Genomic DNA, 24,217 nt, shown 5'->3' with positions numbered 1-24,217 from the left:
CAGTTCGCCCACGGGACTGGAGGATCTCCAGGAACAGCCAAGAAGTGTGCGGGTGGGGGTAGTCCAAACTCTGCCATCCTCGTCGCCAATATTGTGTATTGAAAGAGATGCGGGAACACGAGAGATAGTGCACAATAAACTTTTTTACTTAACTCTGCCACTCACACTTACACCACGCATGCGCACACACATTACTCCTGAGGGCTTCATAATAAAAGGCTCTAACTTGTGCATTAGTATACACAACACAGACATTGTCACAAGCAGCTTTACAGAAAATTTAAAGACTTTAAACATGCGTTAATTTTATCCCTAATTTATCCTCAATGAGCAAGCCTGTGGCAATGGTGGCAAGGAAAAACTCCCTCAGATGACATGAGGAAGAAACCTTGAGAGGAGCCAGACTCAAAAGGGAACCCTTCCTCATTTGGGTGATAACAGAAAGCATGATTATAAATAACTCGCTTCTATAACTGCGTCCTATATAGTCACAAAGTATAACTGTGAAACCAGGAAAATCATTAGAGTTTTAACATGAAGTCTGTTTTGTTTAAGTTATAAACTGTTTATATCTCTTTATGTATGAAGTTATAAACTGAAGCTGGTGCTCATGAAATCAACAAGCAGTTACTTAGCTCTTCAACTCGTAAGTCTCTTTCTCTATCGCTCAACTTACACATTGTTTTACTGTGCTATGTTAGAGAAGGCAAGAGACCACATCATCTGCCATCACTGTCACAGTACAATTGAGACATCTTGACACTTTCAAGCCTCTCTCTCTTTTTAATTGTTGACTGTGAGCTTTTATAAAGCCTGCTTGTTATCATTATGAAAATTTTTAATGTTGTAACAGTAAATAACCTTGAGTCATGTCTCAAACTATGCTGTGTTTGGTCCTTGAAAAGTCCTTGAATTTGATGTTTAAGAAAGTCTGGGAACCCTGAAAATATCTGCTTATGGTTCATACCTTCTAAGATTTTTTTTTTACCTTTTTTTTTTTTGCAATAGCATATTGACCACCACCTTTAAACACAAACACTCATCCAAGAAAAAAAAAATAGGGATACAAAATCAGGGAAAGAAAATAGTGTTTAAATTTTTTTAGCTGTTAAATATAATAAGAATAAGATGTAGTCTAAAAGCAAAAGATAATTTTTAAAAATACAGGGTTAGTCAAAATTATGTTAACACTAATGGACTATTTTCCTCCTGAATGTGTGGTGCGTCATGACCGCGAAATGCGTGTCTAGACTTTAAATGGTACTGTTGCTCGAACAGGTTGATACCGTCCTGTAAATCATCTTACACATATGATGTACAACCCCGATTCCAAAAAAGTTGGGACAAAGTACAAATTGTAAATAAAAACGGAATGCAATGATGTGGAAGTTTCAAAATTCCATATTTTATTCAGAATAGAACATAGATGACATATCAAATGTTTAAACTGAGAAAATGTATCATTTAAAGAGAAAAATTAGATGATTTTAAATTTCATGACAACAACACATCTCAAAAAAGTTGGGACAAGGCCATGTTTACCACTGTGAGACATCCCCTTTTCTCTTTACAACAGTCTGTAAACGTCTGGGGACTGAGGAGACAAGTTGCTCAAGTTTAGGGATAGGAATGTTAACCCATTCTTGTCTAATGTAGGATTCTAGTCGCTCAACTGTCTTAGGTCTTTTTTTGTCATATCTTCCGTTTAATGATGCGCCAAATGTTTTCTATGGGTGAAAGATCTGGACTGCAGGCTGGCCAGTTCAGTACTCGGACCCTTCTTCTACGCAGCCATGATGCTGTAATTGATATAGTATGTGGTTTGGCATTGTCATGTTGGAAAATGCAAGGTCTTCCCTGAAAGATACGTCGGCTGGATGGGAGCATATGTTGCTCTAGAACCTGGATATACCTTTCAGCATTGATGGTGTCTTTCCAGATGTGTAAGCTGCCCATGCCACACACACTAATGCAACCCCATACCATCAGAGATGCAGGCTTCTGAACTGAGCGCTGATAACAACTTGGGTCGTCCTTCTCCTCTTTAGTCCGAATGACACGGCGTCCCTGATTTCCATAAAGAACTTCAAATTTTGATTCGTCTGACCACAGAACAGTTTTCCACTTTGCCACAGTCCATTTTAAATGAGCCTTGGCCCAGAAAAGACATCTGCGCTTCTGGATCATGTTTAGATACGGCTTCTTCTTTGAACTATAGAGTTTTAGCTGGCAACGGCGGATGGCACGGTGAATTGTGTTCACAGATAATGTTCTCTGGAAATATTCCTGAGCCCATTTTGTGATTTCCAATACAGAAACATGCCTGTATGTGATGCAGTGCCGTCTAAGGGCCCGAAGATCACGGGCACCCAATATGGTTTTCCGGCCTTGACCCTTACGCACAGAGATTCTTCCAGATTCTCTGAATCTTTCGATGATATCATGCACTGTAGATGATGATATGTTCAAACTCTTTGCAATTTTACACTGTCGAACTCCTTCCTGATATTGCTCCACTATTTGTCGGCGCAGAATTAGGGGGATTGGTGATCCTCTTCCCATCTTTACTTCTGAGAGCCGCTGCCACTCTAAGATGCTCTTTTTATACCCAATCATGTTAATGACCTATTGCCAATTGACCTAATGAGTTGCAATTTGGTCCTCCAGCTGTTCCTTTTTTGTACCTTTAACTTTTCCAGCCTCTTATTGCCCCTGTCCCAACTTTTTTGAGATGTGTTGCTGTCATGAAATTTCAAATGAGCCAATATTTGGCATGAAATTTCAAAATGTCTCACTTTCAACATTTGATATGTTGTCTATGTTCTATTGTGAATACAATATCAGTTTTTGAGATTTGTAAATTATTGCATTCCGTTTTTATTTACAATTTGTACTTTGTCCCACCTTTTTTGGAATCGGGGTTGTATTTTTTGTGAATAAATGGTCTCTGTCATTTAAGTGTTAACATCATTTTGACTAACCCTGTATAGGATAATAAAAACTAATAAAATGATGTATATATGAAAAAGATAGCAAGCATTGAACCTTTCCACCCTCATTGTTCAGCAGCTTATGAAATAGCACTTGATCCAGCACATTCTATTATTTTGCTTTTCTTTTTGTTTTAATTGATCACAAGCCATTAAATTTTGAATGCTTGCATGCACTACTTAATGCAGCTCTGAAATACTAAATCAAGGGCATGATATCATAACGTGCAGGATGGGCATGTTTGACATCTTTTAAATTTGCTATTTTATTGCTTTTTTAAATTTGTTACACTCTACTGTAAGCAACACATGCCCAACTTTATATTCAGCTTATGTGTACATTTGGAGTCATGTGACACTGATACAACGTCATCAAACTCCACCTCACACATGTAACTCTTACATAACATCTGAATAATGCTTAAATCTGATGTTACGTCTGAAGTCTGAACACCAATGTGCAAAATCTTCTGTATGAAATCCTTACTAAGTGTATTTTACTCTGAATAGAGTTTTCAACGCAAAATGAATAGATTCCTGAAGTTAAAAAAGTGCATGTGAAAGCCTTATGTAGAGAATAATGTACAACCCCGATTCCAAAAAAGTTGGGACAAAGTACAAATTGTAAATAAAAACGGAATGCAATGATGTGGAAGTTTCAAAATTCCATATTTTATTCAGAATAGAACATAGATGACATATCAAATGTTTAAACTGAGAAAATGTATCATTTAAAGAGAAAAATTAGGTGATTTTAAATTTCATGACAACAACACTGTAGCAAGTGTTCTAGGTGGGTGGAGCACAGAAGCACGGCAGGCCAGAACTGAGTTCTCAAAACTCGTTTATTGTAGCTTTTCAGCTTTTAACTATACATGCACGCACGCGCGCATACACAGGTATCCAGGTCGGGAGTAGCTCCCTTCCTCCGTGCTCCCTCTCCTCTTATAGGGCACGGTCACTGGGGAAGACACACAAACACAAGTTAATTCCCGTCAGGTGCAGTGATTCCGCCACTTACCTTACCTGACTCCGCCCTCCATTCACAGACCAACACTTGACCACGCCCCCGCTGCCACATACCCCCACCGCCCGACTCAGGCCGGGCACCCGTCCGGCCTGCAGCTGATTCCCCCCCCCCCTTGACGGGAGAGGAAGTCCGCTACAATCATCTGCGCCCCCGGCCTGTGGACCACCTCGAACTTAAACGGCTGGAGTGCCAGATACCAACGGGTGATCCGCACGTTGGCATCCTTCATGCGGTGGAGCCACTGCAGGGGCGCGTGGTCCGACCAGAGGGTGAAAGGGCACCCCAGCAGATAGTAGCGGAGGGCGAGAACTGCCCACTTGATGGCGAGGCATTCCTTCTCTATGGTGCTGTACCTGCCCTCGCACACCGACAGCTTGCGGCTGATGTACAGCACTGGACGGTCCTCCCCCTCCACCTCCTGGGACAGAACAGCCCCCAGCCCTCTGTCCGATGTGTCCATCTGTAAAACAAAGGGGAGAGAAAAGTCAGGGGAGTGTAGCAGTGGCCCCCCACACAGTGCAGCCTTTACCTTAGAGAAAGCCTGCTGGCATTGTTCCATCCACTGGACCGGATCTGGTGCCCCCTTTTTAGTGAGATCCGTCAGCGGGCTGGTGACGTCCGAATAATTAGGTATAAACCTACGATAATAGCCAGCCAGCCCCAGGAACTGCCTCACCCCCTTTTGGGTCTTGGGCCTCAGGCAGGCCACAATCACTGCTGTCTTATTGATTTGGGGACGCACCTGCCCATTGCCCAAGTGGAAGCCCAGATACCATACTTCCACCCGCCCAATCGCACACTTCTTCGGGTTGGCTGTGAGCCCCGCTCGCCTCAGTGACCCCAGGACATCCCTCAGGTGTTGTAGGTGCTGCGGCCAGTCATTACTATAAATAATAATGTCATCCAAGTATGCGGCCACATAGGTGGAGTGGGAGCAGAGGACCCTATCCATAAGCCACTGGAACGTAGCAGGTGCCCCAAACAGCCCAAACGGAAGTGTGATGAACTGGTGTAAGCCAAACAGTGTGGAAAAGGCCGTTTTCTCTCGGGATAGTGGAGTCAAGGGGATCTGCCAATATCCCTTTGTCAAATCCAGTGTCGAATAAAAACAAGCCGTGCCTAGTCGATCGAGCAACTTGTCAATACGAGGCATTGGGTATGCATCAAATTTAGACACCGCGTTGACTTTTCTATAGTCCACACAGAACCAGACCGACCCATCGGCCTTGGGAACCAAGACCACCAGACTGCTCCAGTCACTGTGGGACTCCTTGACAATGCCCATTTCGAGCATGGTCTTGAATTCTTCCCGAACCACCTTTTTCTTGTGTTCAGGCAGTCTGTAATGGCGGCTGTGCACTACCACCCCCGGGGGCATCTCAGTGCGGTGTTCTATGAGGTGAGTGCGGCCGGGCAGGGGCGAGAACATGTCAGAAAATTCTGTTTGCAACCGGGCGACCTCCGCGAGCTGGGTCAGGGAGAGGTGGGCTCCACAGGGGACCAGAGAGGTGGGTGATGCCAATTTTCCCTTTTGAACCTTCGGCCCCAGCTCTGCCTTCTCTGGAACCACCGACACCAGCGCCACGGGGACCTCCTCGCTCCAATGTTTTAACAGATTGAGGTGGTATACCTGTAACACCCCACTCCTGTCCGTTTGCCTCACCTCATAGTTGATGTCCCCGACTTGCCGTGTGACCTCAAAGGGTCCTTGCCACCTGGCGATTAATTTAGAGCTTGATGTGGGCAATAACACGAGTACTTTGTCTCCCGATGTGAATTCCCGAAGGCGCGTGCCCCTGTTGTACAGGCGGACTTGACGTTCTTGAGCCTGCCGCAAATTCTCCTGGGTTAGGTGTGTGAGTGTGTGGAGTTTTGCGCGCAGGTCAATAACGTATTGAATTTCATTTTTGCATGGGGAAGGTCCCTCCTCCCAATTTTCCCGCAGCACATCTAGGATGCCGCGCGGCTTACGCCCATATAATAATTCAAATGGGGAGAACCCCGTGGAATCTTGTGGGACCTCTCACACTGCGAAAAGCAGGGGTTCGAGCCATTTATCCCAGTTACGTGCGTCCTCGCTTACAAATTTTTTAATTATGTTTTTGAGGGTGCGATTAAACCGTTCGACTAAGCCGTCCGTTTGTGGGTGATAAACGCTGGTGCGGATTGGCTTGATTCCCAATAACCCATACAGTTCGCGCAGTGTGCATGACATGAACGTAGTGCCTTGATCAGTCAGAATGTCTTTGGGGATTCTGACTCGGGAGATAACATGGAAGAGCGCTTCCGCAATACTACGTGCAGAGATATTGCGGAGTGGTACCGCTTCCGGATATCGCGTTGCATAGTCCACCAGAACTAAAATAAAGGAATATCCTCGTGTTGACCGATCTAATGGCCCGACGAGATCCATCCCAATTCTTTCAAATGGGGTCTTAATTAATGGTAGAGGGCGCAAAGGTGCTTTTGGGATGGCCACTGGATTTACTAACTGGCATTTGTGGCATGCCGTACACTACCTACGGACATCGCCATGAATCCCTGGCCAATAGAACCGGGCCATTATTCGGGCTAGTGTCTTATCCTGCCCTAAGTGTCCAGCCATGGGATTAAAGTGAGCCACCTGGAATACCAATTCCCGGCGGCTTTTTGGGATCAAAAGTTGGGTTATTTGTTCCTTAGTTTGAGTGTCCTGCGTCATTCGGTATAACCTATCCTTAATAATGAAAAAATAGGGGAAGGACGGGGTGGTGTTTGGCTGGAGCGTTTGACCATCGATTACTCTCACTTGGTCAAATGCATGCCGCAGAGACTCATCTCGTGACTGCTCTAACGGAAAATCCGCAAGGGATTCCCCGAGAGAGGGAGGAGGAGCCTGCTGTTCCTCACTCTGACGTGGTGATGACATAGACGGCTCTGTGACAGCTGCTCCCACCAATGCCACTCCGGGACCTCCCCCCGCTAAACTATGGCAGGACCCACTCTTCACTAAGTGCGTCATTAAATCCCGAAATCCCGGCCAATCAGTCCCCAAAATTATAGAGTGGGTGAGGCGAGGATTAACCACTGCCTGAACTCTAAATTTCTCCCCTCGAAACAGAATGTGGACCGACACTAAAGGATAGTTGTGAACATCCCCATGCACACAACACCTTCACCAATTGTGCTCCCCCCAATGCCTCATTTTGCACCAGGCTTTGGTGGATTGCGGTCTGATTACAGCCAGAATCCACCAAAGCCTGATACGTATCCCCTTGGATACTCACCGGTATGCGATACACTCCAGCCCGATCGAGGGCGGTTCCTGGCGCGTCGGAGAGCCGGACTACCGCGCCCACCTCCATCGCCGAGCACTGATGCTGGAGGTGCCCTGGCTCCCCGTAGCGCCAGCACACCGGCCTGGGCTCTCTCTCTGCACCGGTGTTCCGGATATCACTCACCTGAGGGGGGGAAGACACAGACACGGAAGTAGGAAACGGTAGGACACCGCGGGTGAGGCGGGCCAGCTGGGGTGCAGACGGCCCCCGCCTTCACGGTGGGGGAATGGGGCGAGGGAGAGGAACAGAAGGGGAGAGAGAGGGAGAGGGGAGGGGAGAAGGGGAGACACGTTGTCCTGCCATTGGAACGGCTGCCATATGGTCCTCCGCCAACTCAATGGCCTGATCCAGCGACGCCGGGCGATGTCACTGGACCCACTCTGCGGTTCCTTCTGGAAGTCAAGCAACGAACTGCTCCAGAGCCACCAGATCGATGATCTCCTCGGCGTCGCGGTTGTCGGCCCTCAGCCACCAGTGGTAGGCGTCCCGAAGTTGCTGGCCAAACGCAAATGGCCGGCCAACCTCCTCCAGGCGCAGCGCATGGAAGCGCTGCCACTGCTGCTCTGGAGTGCGACCCACGTGCTGGAGGACGGCCCTGCGGAGATCCGCGTAGACCAGCCGGCTGTCGGCGGGGAGCTGTAGCGCGGCCAGCTGCGCCTCGCCCGTGAGCAGGGGGAGGAGGCGCGCCGCGTGCTGTTCCACCGGCCAACCCCACGCCTCTGCTGCCTGCTCAAAGAGAGCGAGGAAGGCCTCAGGTTCGTCGTGCGGGCCCATCTTCATCAGGGTGAGGTGGGAAGGGCCCGCAGCGGTGGAGGTGGTGGACCCCGCCGACGCGAGTAGGTGCCGGAACGCTTGGCGATCTTCCTGCTGCGCCAGCACCAGGGCCTCGAACCTTTGCTCCTGTTCTTCCCGGAGGGCGACCAGCGCCTGGTGCTGGCTCTGTTGGGCCGTAGCGAGGGCATGGATCAGGTCCTTGAAGGGGGAGGACTCCATGGGGCTGTTCTCTCCTGCGCTCCGTCCCGGGTTTCGGTACCACTGTAGCAAGTGTTCTAGGTGGGTGGAGCACAGAAGCACGGCAGGCCAGAACTGAGTTCTCAGAACTCGTTTATTGTAGCTTTTCAGCTTTAAACTATACGTGCACACACACACAGGTCTCCAGGTCGGGAGTAGCTCCCTTCCTCCGCGCTCCCTCTCCTCTTATAGGGCACGGTCACTGGGGAAGACACACAAACACAGGTTAATTCCCATCAGGTGCAGTGATTCCACCACTTACCTTCCCTGACTCCGCCCTCCATTCACAGACCGACGCTTGACCACACCCCTGCTGCCACAAACACATCTCAAAAAAGTTGTGACAAGGCCATGTTTACCACTGTGAGACATCCCCTTTTCTCTTTACAACAGTCTGTAAATGTCTGGGGACTGAGGAGACAAGTTCCTCAAGTTTAGGGATAGGAAAGTTAACCCATTCTTGTCTAATGTAGGATTCTAGTTGCTCAACTGTCTTAGGTCTTTTTTGTCGTATCTTCCGTTTTATGATGCGCCAAATGTTTTCTATGGGTGAAAGATCTGGACTGCAGGCTGGCCAGTTCAGTACCTGGACCCTTCTTCTACGCAGCCATGATGCTGTAATTGATGCAGTATGTGGTTTGGCATTGTCACATTGGAAAATTCAAGGTCTTCCCTGAAAGAGACGTCGTCTGGATGGGAGCATATGTTGCTCTAGAACCTGGATATGCCTTTCAGCATTGATGATGTCTTTCCAGATGTGTAAGCTGCCCATGCCACATGCACTAATGCAACCCCATACCATCAGAGATGCAGGCTTCTGAACTGAGCGCTGATAACAACTTGGGTCGTCCTTCTCCTCTTTACTCCGAATGACATGGCGTCCCTGATTTCCATAAAGAACTTCAAATTTTGATTCGTCTGACCACAGAACAGTTTTCCACTTTGCCACAGTCCATTTTAAATGAGCCTTGGCCCAGAGAAGACGTCTGCGCTTCTGGATCATGGTTAGATACGGCTTCTTCTTTGAACTATAGAGTTTTAGCTGGCAACGGCGGATGGCAAGGTGAATTGTGTTCACAGATAATGTTCTCTGGAAATATTCCTGAGCCCATTTTGTGATTTCCAATACAGAAGCATGCCTGTATGTGTTGCAGTGCCGTCTAAGGGCACGAAGATCACGGGCACCCAGTATGGTTTTCTGGCCTTGACCCTTACGCACAGAGATTCTTCCAGATTCTCTGAATCTTTTGATGATATCATGCACTGAAGATGATGACATGTTCAAACTCTTTGCAATTTTACACTGTCTAACTCCTTTCTGATATTGCTCCACTATTTGTCGGCGCAGAATTAGGGGGATTGGTGATCCTCTTCCCATCTTTACTTCTGAGAGCCGCTGCCACTCCAAGATGCTCTTTTTATGTATACTCAGTCATGTTAATAACCTATTACCAATTGACCTAATGAGTTGCAATTTGGTCCTCCAGCTGTTCCTTTTTTGTACCTTTAACTTTTCCAGCCTCTTATTGCCCCTGTCCTAACTTTTTTGAGATGTGTTGCTGTCATGAAATTTCAAATGAGCCAATATTTGGCATGAAATTTCAAAATGTCTCACTTTCAACATTTGATATGTTGTCTATGTTCTATTGTGAATACAATATCAGTTTTTGAGATTTGTAAATTTTTGCATTCCGTTTTTATTTACAATTTGTACTTTGTCCCAACTTTTTTGGAATTGGGGTTGTAGGATGTAATTTGTATCTTGAACACTGTCCCTAAGGGGATTGTGGCAGGAGGAGTGATGAACAATTCTCATGCCTCAGTGAATGGCATCAGTGGTTTTCTGGGTGACGAGCCTGAGCCTAGTAGTTAGCATACCATTCTGTCTCCTTGATTATTTTATTATTCTCTCAGCGCTGTCCTCACACATTACACTGTGCACCGTGACTCATCTCATCTCATCTCATTATCTCTAGCCGCTTTATCCTGTTCTACAGGGTCGCAGGCAAGCTGGAGCCTATCTCAGCTGACTACGGGCGAAAGGCGGGGTACACCCTGGACAAGTCGCCAGGTCATCACAGGGCTGACACATAGACACAGACAACCATTCACACTCACCAACCGGTTTAACTGTTTCATCCAAGCCGTTATGCAGTCTTATGCACATTACAAAAAAGAGCAATAAGAATCGTCAATAATACGGGATATCTTGAGCATACAAACGCATTATTCGTAAAAGCACACACTCTGAAATTCACTGATCTAGTTAAACACAAGACTGCACAAATTATGTATAAAGCAAGACATAACCTTCTTCCGGGTGAGGTACAAAATATGTTTATGGAAAGGCAGGGTGGGTATAACCTGAGAGGGGAAATGAATTTTAAGAGAGTAAATGTTAGAACAACTTTGAAAAGTATGTGCATAACAGTCTGTGGGGTGCAATTGTGGAATGGTCTGGATATTGAACTCAAAAATAGCACCAACATAAAACTGTTTAAAAAATTATATAAAAACATGTTACTAAAAATATATGAGAATGAGGACAGGCAGACTATATAGGTGATGATGAAATTGAGAGTAAGTCTGTGACTGGTCTTCTGGTATTTTGTGTATAGTTTTAGGTAGGTGTATATGTATGTACTGTATAGATGTATTGTATGTGTGTATATGCATAACATAAGTATCTGTATATATGATTTGATTTGGTCGATATTATACCATGTCGGTATGTCTTGGTATGTTGGTATGTTTTCTTTTTGTTTGTTGCTTTTGTTTTCTTTTGTATATATAGTTTATTATGGCGGAAAGTGACGTTTGATTAGCAGTGGTATAGAGGGTTAGGATTGGATAAGTTATTACTTCTTCCTAATCCTTTCTGAACATTATTATGTTACTGCCTTGTGGTTACGCTATTCTGTTTGTTTATGACGATGTTTTGATTATTGCATTTTTTATTTAATTTTTTTTTAATTTTTATATCTTTCTTCTTTATTGTTCAGAATCAATCAATCAATCAATCAATCAATCAATCAATCAATCAACTAAATCTATAGCACTTCCTGTTTTAACTTTCATTTGTATTGAACTATGAACACATTCATATCATGTTATAATGCATTTGTAAGGCATTATATCCATGAAAATGCATTATACTTTGTAGCTATAAGTTTTTTTATTCTGTCCACATTCACTGGATATGAGCAATCGTGCACTCTGATTGGCTACTCTACTATTAGGCTATCAGCTCATATACCGTGAGTAAAGAAAAACTAAATAGCGGAGTGTGTTGCTGAACCAACCGAGGACGAAATAAAAACTCTACTCGAAAACAAAACCCAAAAACATACAAAAAAAGCAATAAAATATGGAATAAAAGTATTTGATGGGAAGAACACATCTATTTTATTTTTCAATAATTATAGCATTTTTCACAAATTGCTACTGTAATTTCGCCGGTTTGTTTACATCCTAGGTGGAAATTATTTTGTTCGATGTTTTGCATAAAGTTTTTATTTATCAAATTTGCAAAAAATAAAAATGCTGTTTCTCAAAATCCAGTGAATGTGGATAGAATAAAATAGTTATTCCACTCAATTTCATCATACATGGCTGATAGCCAACTCGGTGCTACACACTTCATCAGCTATCAGCTCATGTACGACTCGATTTCGTGGAATAATTGTTAAATATGAATTGTTAACATAATGCATGATAAGTAGTGTTTGTGGCACATACCGTACATCAAACCATATTATAGAAAGTTACATCTGTCAATATAACGTCTTATAAACGATAAACTATGTATAATTCATTATTAAATGCATAAATGTGCTCTAGACATTGCTATAAACTTTAATGGCTTCTCATAAATAATTATAACAATGTGTATAATGCCTTTTGAGTGCATTCTAGCATGCTGTGAATGTGTTTATTTTAGATTAATTGTTATTACCTCCACCAAATTTCTTGGAGGAGGTTATGTTTTTGCCGACATTTGTTTGTTTGTTTGTCTATCTGTTCCCAGTGTAACCCAAAAAGTAGTGAACTGATTTTGATGAAATTTGGTGGAAAGATGGACCATTGGCCAAGGAAGTTATTTAGATTTTGATGCAAATCTGGATGTGTGTGTGGATCATCCAGGATTTTTTGGTCTGTTCCCAACGTAACTCAAAAAGTAGTGAACAGATTTGGATGAAATTTGGTGTACAGCTTTCATATTATTTTGAGTCAAGTGATTTGATTTTGATGTTGATAATACAGTATGTGGCTTGATGGTGGTATACATTCTACCGAGTGTCCTTCTAGTACTAGAATATGTTTATTAGAGTGCATTATACTGTAGATGTGGCCTTTATAGAAAGTGATTTTTTTCTCTATGTGACTAACCTGGTTAAATAAATGTTAAATAAAAGGTAAAGGAAAATAAGAAAGTTCAGTTACTCCATGTGGAGTTCAAGACACATTGCACTGATGTGTTGCAGAACCAACATCAATTTTAATCAAGAACAGATATCAACATTTAAGCACATTCAAATATGATTTTATTAAATTTGGCACAATTTACTCATTGATTCCAATCATAACTGGTCCAAAGTGACCGAGTGGCACAGTGGTTGCATTCTCACAGCTCTTGAGATCAGGCTACTGGACTTTAGCATTTTCTCTCCATGCCACTGTAAGTTTCTCCAAGTTCTTGCTACTGCCATATATAGTTGTGGTCAGAAGTTTACATAGAGTGACATGAATGTGATCTTGGATATGAATGTCATAGCAATATTTGGGCTTTCAGTATTTTTTTAACTGTTCTTTTTCTGTGGCAGAATGTACAGTACAGCATACATCTTTAAAAAAAAACCACACTGGAATTTGGTGCACAAGTTTAAATTTTCTTTGGGTTTTCTAAAATCAACACAGGGTCAAAATTATACATACAGGGTAAAAAATTTACATATGCTCACTTAGTTTATTAATTCGGAGGTGCTGAAACTTCCAAAATGTCTCTTATCTTGCCAAGGCCCATGTCTCTTAACTTCCTGTTAGTGATTGTGATTGACTACAGCTGGTAGCTTCTCTGTGCCTTCATAAAAAGGGTTTGTTTACAGCACTCATTGGATTGACCAGCACACAGTAAAATGGGAAAGTCCAAGGAGCTCAGTGCAGATCTGAGAAAGAGGATCACATACACAACTCCGGAATGTCTCTTAGAGCCATTTCTAAACAACTGCAAATTCCAAGATCAGTTCAAACAATTGTATCCAAGTTATTGTGAGGTGTAGTCACTTTGCCAAGCCACTTTGCTTCAAGAAAACCTAAACTGTCATCCTCAGCTGAAAGGAAATTGGTTTGGATGGTCAGGAACAATCTGGGAACCACTATGGCACAGCCCTGCCATGAACTGGAAGCTGATGGATCACTGTCTACAGGTCAGATCACCATGGACTAAGAGGCTGCTATCCAAGAAATAACCCCCTGCTCCAAAATTGACACCTTCAAGCTTAACTAAAGTTTGCAACTGACCACAAGAACAAAGAAAAATGCCTTCTGGAGGATAGCTGTATGGTCAGATGAGACAAATATTGAGTTGTTTGGCCACAATGACCACCATGTACAGAGGGACACTGTACCAGCTGGTGGTGGTGGTAGGATCATCATGCTCTGGGGCTGTTTTGCTGCCAGTGGAAGTGGTTCATTGCATAAAATGGATGGAATAATGAAGAAGGAGGACTACCTCAGAATTCTTCAGCATAAACCATCAGAAACTTGAACATGACTTGGGAGTTGCAACAGGACAATGAACCCAAACACGCATCAGAGCTGGTTGTGGAGGATAAAGCAGGCTAACATTAAGCTTAAAACAAATCCTGACTTCAACCCTATTGAAAATCTATGGACCGTGCTTATAAGTTGAGTCCATGCCACGAAAAAAAAAAAAATTGAATTCTACCAATTCTATCATGAAGAGTCGTGAAATATCCAACCAGAATTCTGCTAGAAGCTTGTTCATGGTAAACAACAATATTTGGTCAAGGTGAATCTTGCGAAGAGACATTTTACCCAAATATTAGGTGTGCTATATGTATATTTTTGACACTTTATACAGATTTTGACCCTGTGTTGATTTCAGAAAACCCAAAGAAAATTAAAGCCGCTAACAGCCTTGACGGGCCCTCACACGTGTGGTTCCGCAACCCAGGACATTCCGCCATCCAACAAAACAGTCACATGTCATATATTCAGCAAATGTTCAAAGGTGATGTGCATGTTTTAAATGCCATGACTGCTTGACGGATGAGAGATAGACAGACAAAGACAGTAAGTGTGTGTGTGTGTGTGTTTCTGTGGTGTAAAAATATACATTTATATATGTACAAAACTATACGTGTCGCCTCCTTATCTCTATCTCACGCTGTAATCTTAAGTCATCATAGCTTTCCTGTGTCTGCAGTGTGTGTGTGTGTGTGTGTGTGTGTGTGTGTGTACATGCAGAGTTTTCATATGTCTGCAACAAAATGCACAATGATGGCAGGTCACTATTATGGTGTGTGTGTGTGTGTGTCTGTTTGTCAGAGAGAGAGAGAGAGAGAGAGAGAGAGACAGAGAGAGAGTGTGTGTGTGAAAGAGAGAGAGTGTGTTTATAGATGTTGCGTGTGCATGTGAGTGCATACTTCTGAAAGTGTTTGTGTGTATGCATAAATATGCATATGACTGTGAGTGTGTGTACGGTATGTGTGTGCACAGAATTGTATATGTCACCCATTCTCATGTGAGTATTCATGTGTGTGTATATGATTGCAACTGTGTATGTGTATGAGTGTGTGCGTGCGTGCATGTGTGTGTGTGCTACATGTATGAGTGTGTGTGTGTGTGTGTGTGTGTGTGTGTGTGTGTGTGTGTGTGTGTGTGTGCGTTACATGTGTGTGTGTGTGTGTGTGTGTGTGTGTGTGTGCGTTACATGTATGAGTGTGTGTGTGTGTGTGTGTGTGTGTGTGTGTGTGCATGCATGTGAGTGTGTTGGTGGCACTATGTCAGGCATGTCATAGATCAATCCGTCAAAGCATTGAAAGTTTTTGTCACATTTCCTGCTTGGCCAGATGGTGATACTGTGCTAGGCCTGTGAATTAGACATGTCAATATCATCAGAATAACGATATCCTATATTTTGTAAAGTTTCAGATCAATCCATCAATGAATTGAACATTTTTTGCCCATTTCCTGCTTGGCCAGATGGTGGCGCTGTGCTAGGCATCTGAATTACACATGCGAATATCATCACAATCATAATACACAATATTTTGTAAAGTGTCAGATCAATCAGTGAAGGCATTGCCAATTTCTGGCACATTTCCTGCTTGGCCAGGTGGTGGCGCTGTGCTAGGCATATGAATTACACATGTGAATATCATCACAATCATAATACACAATATTTTGTAAAGTGTCAGATCAATCAGTTAAGGTATTGCCAGTTTCTAGCACATTTCCTGCTTGGCCAGGTGGTGGTGTTATAACAGGCAGACCCATTGGGCGTCAGGTTATCTTAATAATCATAATATCTATTGAAGTAAGAAGTGTCCGACCATACAGTCAATGCACTGTGGCTTTCTGACACGTTTCCTGTTTATGTGGCAAGATATTAAAATCATAAGGCCATTTCAACATATCAAAAATCCCTTCGCAATTTAATATCAGCGACATCTTGGCATCACGTACAACAAATTTCACATGAATCTCATGAACCGTCTCGGAGGAGCATGTTAAAATTCATCATGTGCCAAAACACACATATTCAAAACCCTATTCTTTCCTTGGCCAGTTGGTGGCGCTATACCAGACAGGCCCATAATGGCTAAAGAGTATCGGAATCAGAATCATATTACAAGATATCATGTTCAACATTCAGCAATATCTTGGCATATTATATGTTATAATATTTCGACATATTACAACATATCAAAAATCCCTTAGCAATTCAACTTCAGCAATATCTTGGCATCATGTTTGCCAAGTTTGACATGAATCTGATGAACCGTCTAGGAGGAGTACGTTAAAAATGACTATGTGTAATTTCACTCCAAATGGCCTTATGACATCATCATTCCAAAGTTCTACCCATTCATTTCAATGGGAAATGGAAAAAGGGGTTCTATGAAGTCCCTGGACCATGCCCGGAGCCAAAAGTCTGTGGCTGAGTAGTGGTGACAATGACTGATGTGTGTATCAAATTTCATGAGTTTTGGTGCATGGGAAATGCCTCAAATAAGGCCAAACGCGGCAGAATAATAATAATAATAATAATAATAATAATAATAATCCTTCGAAAAACAATAGGGTCTTCGCACCTAACGGTGCTCTGGCCCTAATAATAGTTATAATAATAATCCTTCGAAAAACAATAGGGTCTCGCACCGAACGGTGCTCGGACCCAGAATAAGAATAATAATCCTTCGAAAAACAATAGGGTCTCACACCGAACGGTGCTCGACCCTATTGTTGTCCTTCGAAAAACAATAGGGTCTTCACACTGTTCGGTGCTCGGGCCCTAATTAAAACTTATGCACCAAACTCTAGTATTTTTTTTTTTTTATTAAAGATGTATGCTGTACATTCTGCCATAGAAAAAGAACAGTTCAAAAAAATTACTGAAAGCCCAAATATTGCCATGACATTCATATCCAAGATAACATTCATGTCACTGTATGTAAACTTCTGACCACAACTGTATATATACATCTCCATCCATTATCTATCTCACTTATCCATCAGGGTTATGGGGGAAGCTGGAGCCAATCCCACCTGACTTCAGGGCAGGTCACTCATCTATCACAGGGCTAACACAGAGACAAACAACCATTCACACTCACATTCACACCTACGGTCAATTAGAGTCACCAGTTAACCTAACCTGCATGTCTTTGGACTGTGGGGGAAACCGGAGCACCCGGAGGAAACCCACACAGGCACAAGGAGAACATGCAAACTCTACACAGAAAGGCCCCAGTCAGCCACAAGGTTAAAACCCAGAACCTTCTTGCTGTGAGGTGACAGTGCTAATCACTGCATCACTGTAATAGCATATGAGCAACCTTTATAACACACAATGACCTGTAAATAATTATATAGCAACTATTCTATATATTTTACTTCATTTGCTCTTTTTCCAGAGTACAACATCTCAGCAGCAGCCATTGCTGTTTTCAGCCTGGCCTTCATTATTCTGGGAACTCTGTGCATTCTGGGATCTCTAAGGAAAGGCAAGGAGTATCTCTACAAACCTGCTGGAATGTTTTATGCATTTGCTGGTAAGACTACAAGTGTCTGGACATCTTCCCGTTTCTAATTCTACCAGTCAAAAGTTTGAACACAACCTGCTCATATTTCAGATGAGTTTGAAGTTATCAACACTATGAAATAATGTAAAATAATGTCTACCTAGGCATTAACATCAATATTTACACAATTTACGAAATGTCTCAAGATATTATAATATTTATTGAAGCTAGCAAATCCAAATTTTTACCTCGCCCGTGATGGAGTAAGCGGGGCAAGGTATTGTGATCAGTGCAGTTTGTTTTGTTTGTTTGGTGTCTGCCTGTTAACAATCTAGCACGGGCGATTGCTCTAAGACAACGAGGGAGGCTCAGCCTCCTCTAAAAATGATAAACATCATGTAGGATGAATTGCGCTAGGCTTATGTTATAGCCGACCTTATAACATTGCTATTTCAGATCCAGAATCATAGAAATATATGTGCTCAACCCACTACAGTGCGAAATCATTCCGTTATAATTTTCCCCAGTTCGCCTAATGTGTGCGTGAGTTTTTCCCCCTCGTGACAGCGCGATGCAGCCCAGCCTCAGTGGATTGGGAGCTTGTGCTTGTCAATCTCAAAATGCAAGACAACTATTGGAGAAATACTGCGAAAATGCCCGCCCACGGAGTCTCACGGACTCCCAGCCTCAGTGGACTTCAATGGCATTTGGGAGCTACGCGCTTTTCAATCTCAAAATGCAAGACGGTTATTGGACAAATACTGCGAAAATGCCCACCCACGGACTCCCAGCCTCACATGGGAGGGACATGGCAGTTTCCGCGAGGAGACTGGTGATTGGTGAAAGCGGCCGGATATTTTCTTTGATTGACAGCTCGTTTCAACTATAGACAGGCAGCGGTACAGTATTGCCAGATTGGGGGGTTTCCCGCCCAATTGGGCGATTTTAAGTGCATTTTGGCGGGTTTTGAACATATTTTGGGCTGGATAACGTCAGCAGTATCTGGCAACATCAGTTCAGTCCCATGCGGATTCGCAAGTGCTGTGGTGTATTGTAAGAGATCAGCTTACATTTCGATTTCATTCATTACATATGGTTTCTACCAGCTTTTTTAGTTTGTATATATTTTCATTGTAAATAAAGTGTAAATATAGTGTTGTCAAGTTTGCTATCTTAGTTCCAGAAATTTCGTTTATTTGAGTGACTGAACTTGAACTTGAGGGGGCTAGTCAGCTAGCAAGAAAGCTGCGCACGAATGCCAAGCATTGCTGATTTAATTTTGGTGAAGCCATTTGCCAGTCTTCCTTTCAAGGAAAAAATTTAAATTAAAAAGCAGGGTAGACCAACGCCTCAAATTGACTTGGTGAAAAAGGTAGGGAATAATACTCGTTCCTTTCAGCTCTCCTGGTACGAGAAAGTGAATTGGCTAACAGCAAGTGACCCACATCAACAACAGTAAATAGGCTACTTTAGTAATATGTCATGGATGGACCAAAATATAGAATCTATTTAAAATATTTATGCTGAGTATATTATATTGGAATATATATTTTTCTGGATATGAATTAAACACCGCTACAATTTGAAAAACATTTTTAAACAAAAACACAGCCGAGAACATTTCACACTACAGACCTGGATTAAAAGTGAAGGGTTATCAAAATTGTCAATAAAACATTTCTCAGTCAAAATAAGTAAAATATAGGGAAAGTGTCATTGAATGAAATGTGTGGCACCCAGCTCTACTGCTGAGGTTCCTGACAAAGAGCTGCTTTCAATAATGATCAATTTTTAAACAACATGCCACAATTTTAAAATATAAAATGTTAAAATATACCCCCCCAACACCACCATCATGTATATTGGACAGTAGGCTAATGGGCCAAAAGAACCTGTTATTTCACAGTTTGTGACGCTGCCAACAATCAGCCAGATCAGAGGCAAGAGTATGGGCAAAATTGATGTGTTTTTTCTTTTAAAACCTGGAAATATCGTAACCGACCAGCCTCCCCTGTTTGAAAGACTACCAGCTGCCACTGTTATCAACACTATGAAATAATGTAAAATAATGTCTACCTAGGCATTAACGTCAGTATTTACACAATTTACGAAATGTCTCAAGATATTATAATATTTATTTAAGCTAGCAAATCCAAATTTTTACCTCGCCCGTGATGGAGTAAGCGGGGCAAGGTATTGTAATCAGTGCAGTTTGTTTTGTTTGTTTGTTTGGTGTCTGCCTGTTAACAATCTAGCATGGGCAATTGCTCTAAGACAACGAGGGAGGCTCAGCCTCCTCTAAAAATGACGAACATCGTGTAGGATGAATTGCGCTAGGCTTATGTTATAGCCGACCTTAAAACATTGCTATTTCAGATCCAGAATCATAGAAATATATGTGCTCAACCCACTACAGTGCGAAATCATTCCGTTATAACTTTCCCCAGTTCGCCTAATGTGTGCGTGAGTTTTTCCCCCTCGTGACAGCGCGATGCAGCCCAGCCTCAGTGGATTGGGAGCTATGTGCTTGTCAATCTCAAAATGCAAGACAATTATTGGACAAATACTGCAAAAATGCCCGCCCACAGAGTCTCACGGACTCCCAGCCTCAGTGGACTTCAATGGCATTTGGGAGCTACGCGCTTTTCAATCTCAAAATGCAAGACGGTTATTGGACAAATACTGCGAAAATGCCCGCCCCACGGACTCCGAGCCTCACATGGGAGGGACATGGCAGTTTCCGCGAGGAGACTGGTGATTGGTGAAAGTGGCCGGATATTTTCTTTGATTGACAGCTCGTTTCAAATATAGACAGGCAGCGGTACTGTGTTGCCAGATTGGGCGGTTCCCCCCCCAATTGGGCGATTTTAAGTGCATTTTGGCGGGTTTTGAACATATTTTGGGCTGGATAATGTCAGCAGTATCTGGCAACATCAGTTCAGTCCCATGCGGATTCGCAAGTGCTGTGGTGTATTGTAAGAGATCGGCTTACATTTCGATTTCATTCATTACATACGGTTTCTACCAGCTTTTTTAGTTTGTATATATTTTCATTGTAAATAAAGTGTAAATATAGTGTTGTCAAGTTTGCTATCTTAGTTCCAGAAATTTCGTTTATTTGAGTGACTGAACTTGAACTTGAGGGGGCTAGTCAGCTAGCAAGAAAGCTGCGCACGAATGCCAAGCATTGCTGATTTAATTTTGGCGAAGCCATTTGCCAGTCTTCCTTTCGAGGAAAAAATTAAAATTAAAGAGCAGGGTAGACCAACGCCTCAAATTGACTTGGTGAAAAAGGTAGGGAATAATACTCGTTCCTTTCAGCTCTCCTGGTACGAGAAAGTGAATTGGCTAACAGCAAGTGACCCACATCAACAACAGTAAATAGGCTACTTTAGTAATATGTCATGGATGGACCAAAAATATAGAATCTATTTAAAATGTTTATGCTGAGTATATTATATTGGAATATATGTTTTTCTGGATATGAATTAAACACCGCTACAATTTGGAAAACATTTTTAAACAAAAACACAGCCGAGGTCAATTTAACAACATGCCACAATTTTAAAATATAAAATCTTAAAATATACCCCCCCCCCAACACCACCATCATGTATATTGGACAGTAGGCTAATGGGCCAAAAGAACCTGTTATTTCACAGTTTGTGACCGTGCCAACAATCAGCCAGATCAGAGGCAAGAGTATGGGCAAAATTGATGTGTTTTTTCTTTTAAAACCTGGAAATATCGTAACCGACCAGCCTCCCCTGTTTGAAAGACTACCAGCCGCCACTGCAATCTAGCGTCTAGACGGTTGCACTGATTGACTTCAAATTTTCAGGGCAGGTGGTCAATGGTCCGTAGATTACCTGACTAAATTTTGGGGGTAATCGGGTCAAGGTTACCAGAAAAATCAACCTTTTGGTCAAAATAACATTTTTCCATTATAACTCAAAAACGGTTGCTGATAAACAGATGTTTACTATTATGAGCATATAGGAACTCCTATATGGCCTTTCATTTGGCACCATGATCTTTGACCTTGAGTGACCCTGAAAACTCAAACTCAAGGTCATGGATTTTCAGAGGGCTGTAACTTGAAAATGGTTGATGGTAAACAGATATTTACCATTATCAACTTATAGGAAGTGCCATATTGGCTTTCATTTGGCACCATGATCTTTGACCTTGAGTGACCTTGAAAGGTCAAACTGAAGGTCATGGGTTTTCAAAGGAATATAACTTTTAAAATGGTTCATGATAGCCAGATGTTTACCATTATCAACAAGAAGTCCCATATGAGCTTTCAATTGCTGCCATGACCTTTGACCTTGAATGACTTTGAAATGTCAAACTCAAGGTCATGAATTTTCATCAGACTATAACCTGACAGCTGATAATTGAGAAATATTACAATTATCAACATATAGGCGAGGTTTGTTTTGCCTGGCAACACGTGTTAGACTGGTAGTGTAAACATACTGTATGTATATTGCCTTGCATAAGTATTCACCCCTTGAACCTTTCCATATTTGTAGTGTAAGAACCTGGAAATGAAATAATCTTAATTGGGATTTTTACCATTTCAATTATCTAACATTTGAAGGTGAATTTTTTTTTATTTGTAATGCCAAGGTTAATTAACCAAAAAAGCAAGCATTTGTTGGTTGCATAAGTATCCACTCCCCTGATGAACACTACAAATTTACAGATTTACACTACAAATATGGAAAGGTTCAAGGGGTGAACCACCTTCGCTTGATTAATTACAAGCACACATTATCACTTGGCTAGGAAATCATGGAATTGCTCTGATTAGCAAAGAGCATCTATGTGGAGTGACATACTAGACAAGCAGCATGTCCGTTTAGTCTAATAGACAGAGTAGTGGTGGTTTGTTCACCAAGCGGGTCTGACAAGTGACTTGATTTCAGTTTCTGTATTCTGTAAACTGACTTGGAAAAAAATGAAGGCACCATTTTTTGCATTTATTATCTCACGTCATTGACTCTGCTGAATCTGAGAGTCTCCATTGTTTTACTTCCCACATCTTTCTCCTTCATCAGCCTGTCCCCTCTGATTGTTCATTTATCCTGCAGGTATATGTGCCATCATTTCAGTGGAGGTGATGAGGCAGTCAGTAATGAGGATGATTGAGAGTGAGGACACCATCTGGATTGAGTATTACTACTCCTGGTCCTTTGCCTGTGCCTGCATAGCTTTCGTCTTCCTCTTCCTCAGTGGGATTGCTCTCCTTCTCCTCTCCATGCCCCAGATGCCTAAGAACCCATGGGAGACCTGCATGGATGCTGAACCTGAACAAATTGAATAAAATCAGGACGTGTTTAAATTGTCAGTGTTCTGTTAGCCATTACAATTGCTGCATGGAAACATGGGACTGAAACAAACAACTGATTTTGAGTTTCATATTGTTTTTGGAGACACCAGTATCTTATTTTGATATTATTTTACTTGGGGCATGGCTGGAGGGATTTCGGGTTTGAACCTCCCTGAAATATTTGATGACAGTTCCATTTTATGATGCTTAACATAATGGAACGGATATGTTTTGCACTGTAAATGTGCAAAATTATGCTCATAAAAGCTGTCCATATCTACTGTCAAATGAACGTTTGGTTTAATTATATTTTATTGGCTACCAGTTGCTAAACAAGCTTAACAAAGCAGGATCAGGCATTTTTGCCTCTGTTTATTTGTTTGTTTGTTTGTTTGTCTGTTCCCAACATAACTCAAAAAGTAATGAACAGATTTTGATGAAATTTTGAGGAAAGGCAAGAAATGGGCAAAGGAACAATTGATTAGATATTGGTGCAAATCCAGATATGTATGTGGATCCAGGATTTTTTTTTTTTTGGTCTGTTCCCAATGTAACTCAAAAAGTAGTGAATGGATTTTGATGAAATTTGGAGGAAAAGTGGGTCATGGGCCAAGGAACAATTGATTGGATTGTGATGCAAATCCAAGTATGTGCCTTGGCAGAGGTGTGCACTCTACCAAGTGCCCTTCTAGTTCCTGTTTGTGTTTGAAAGCTACCAGACAGCTAGCTATACTATACTCAAAGTGTAGCAATAGCAAAGTGTCAGCTGATGAAGTCTACTACAGGTGGAGAAAATGTACAGATTAAAAGTAAAGATAAATTTTATTTTTCACTCTATTACTATCATTTCATTTTAATCATATTTTAGTAGAAATGTCTCATCTCATTATCTCTAGCCGCTTTATCCTTCTACAGGGTCGCAGGCAAGCTGGAGCCTATCCCGGCTGACTACGGGCGAAAGGCGGGGTACACCCTGGACAAGTCGCCAGGTCATCACAGGGCTGACACATAGACACAGACAACCATTCACACTCACATTCACACCTACGGTCAATTTAGAGTCACCAGTTAACCTAACCTGCATGTCTTTGGACTGTGGGGGAAACCGGAGCACCCGGAGGAAACCCACGCGGACACGGGGAGAACATGCAAACTCCACACAGAAAGGCCCTCGCCGGCCCCGGGGCTCGAACCCAGGACTCATAAACTTATTTTATTTCCTATGCCTACTGCATCGCCAATTTGTATGGCGAGATGGCAAG

General features: G+C 42.5%; 1 protein-coding gene across 1 annotated transcript in view; it reads left to right on the top strand.

Moving 5' to 3' along the window:
• Positions 1-23,991, top strand: part of cacng1a (calcium channel, voltage-dependent, gamma subunit 1a) — a 59,074-nt gene extending 35,083 nt beyond the window's left edge. Inside the window, exons 3-4 of the mRNA XM_060918136.1 lie at positions 17,510-17,647; positions 22,717-23,991. Coding sequence (XP_060774119.1) covers positions 17,510-17,647; positions 22,717-22,949 — 371 coding nt within the window. The 3' untranslated portion in view covers positions 22,950-23,991. The remainder of the gene's footprint in view (positions 1-17,509; positions 17,648-22,716) is intronic.
• Positions 23,992-24,217: the final 226 nt, after the last annotated feature.

The sequence above is a fragment of the Neoarius graeffei genome, chromosome 4, assembly GCF_027579695.1.
Source record: "Neoarius graeffei isolate fNeoGra1 chromosome 4, fNeoGra1.pri, whole genome shotgun sequence".
In the NCBI taxonomy this organism is placed as follows: Eukaryota; Metazoa; Chordata; class Actinopteri; order Siluriformes; family Ariidae; genus Neoarius; species Neoarius graeffei.
This window is presented reverse-complemented; position numbering and strand designations above follow the sequence as displayed.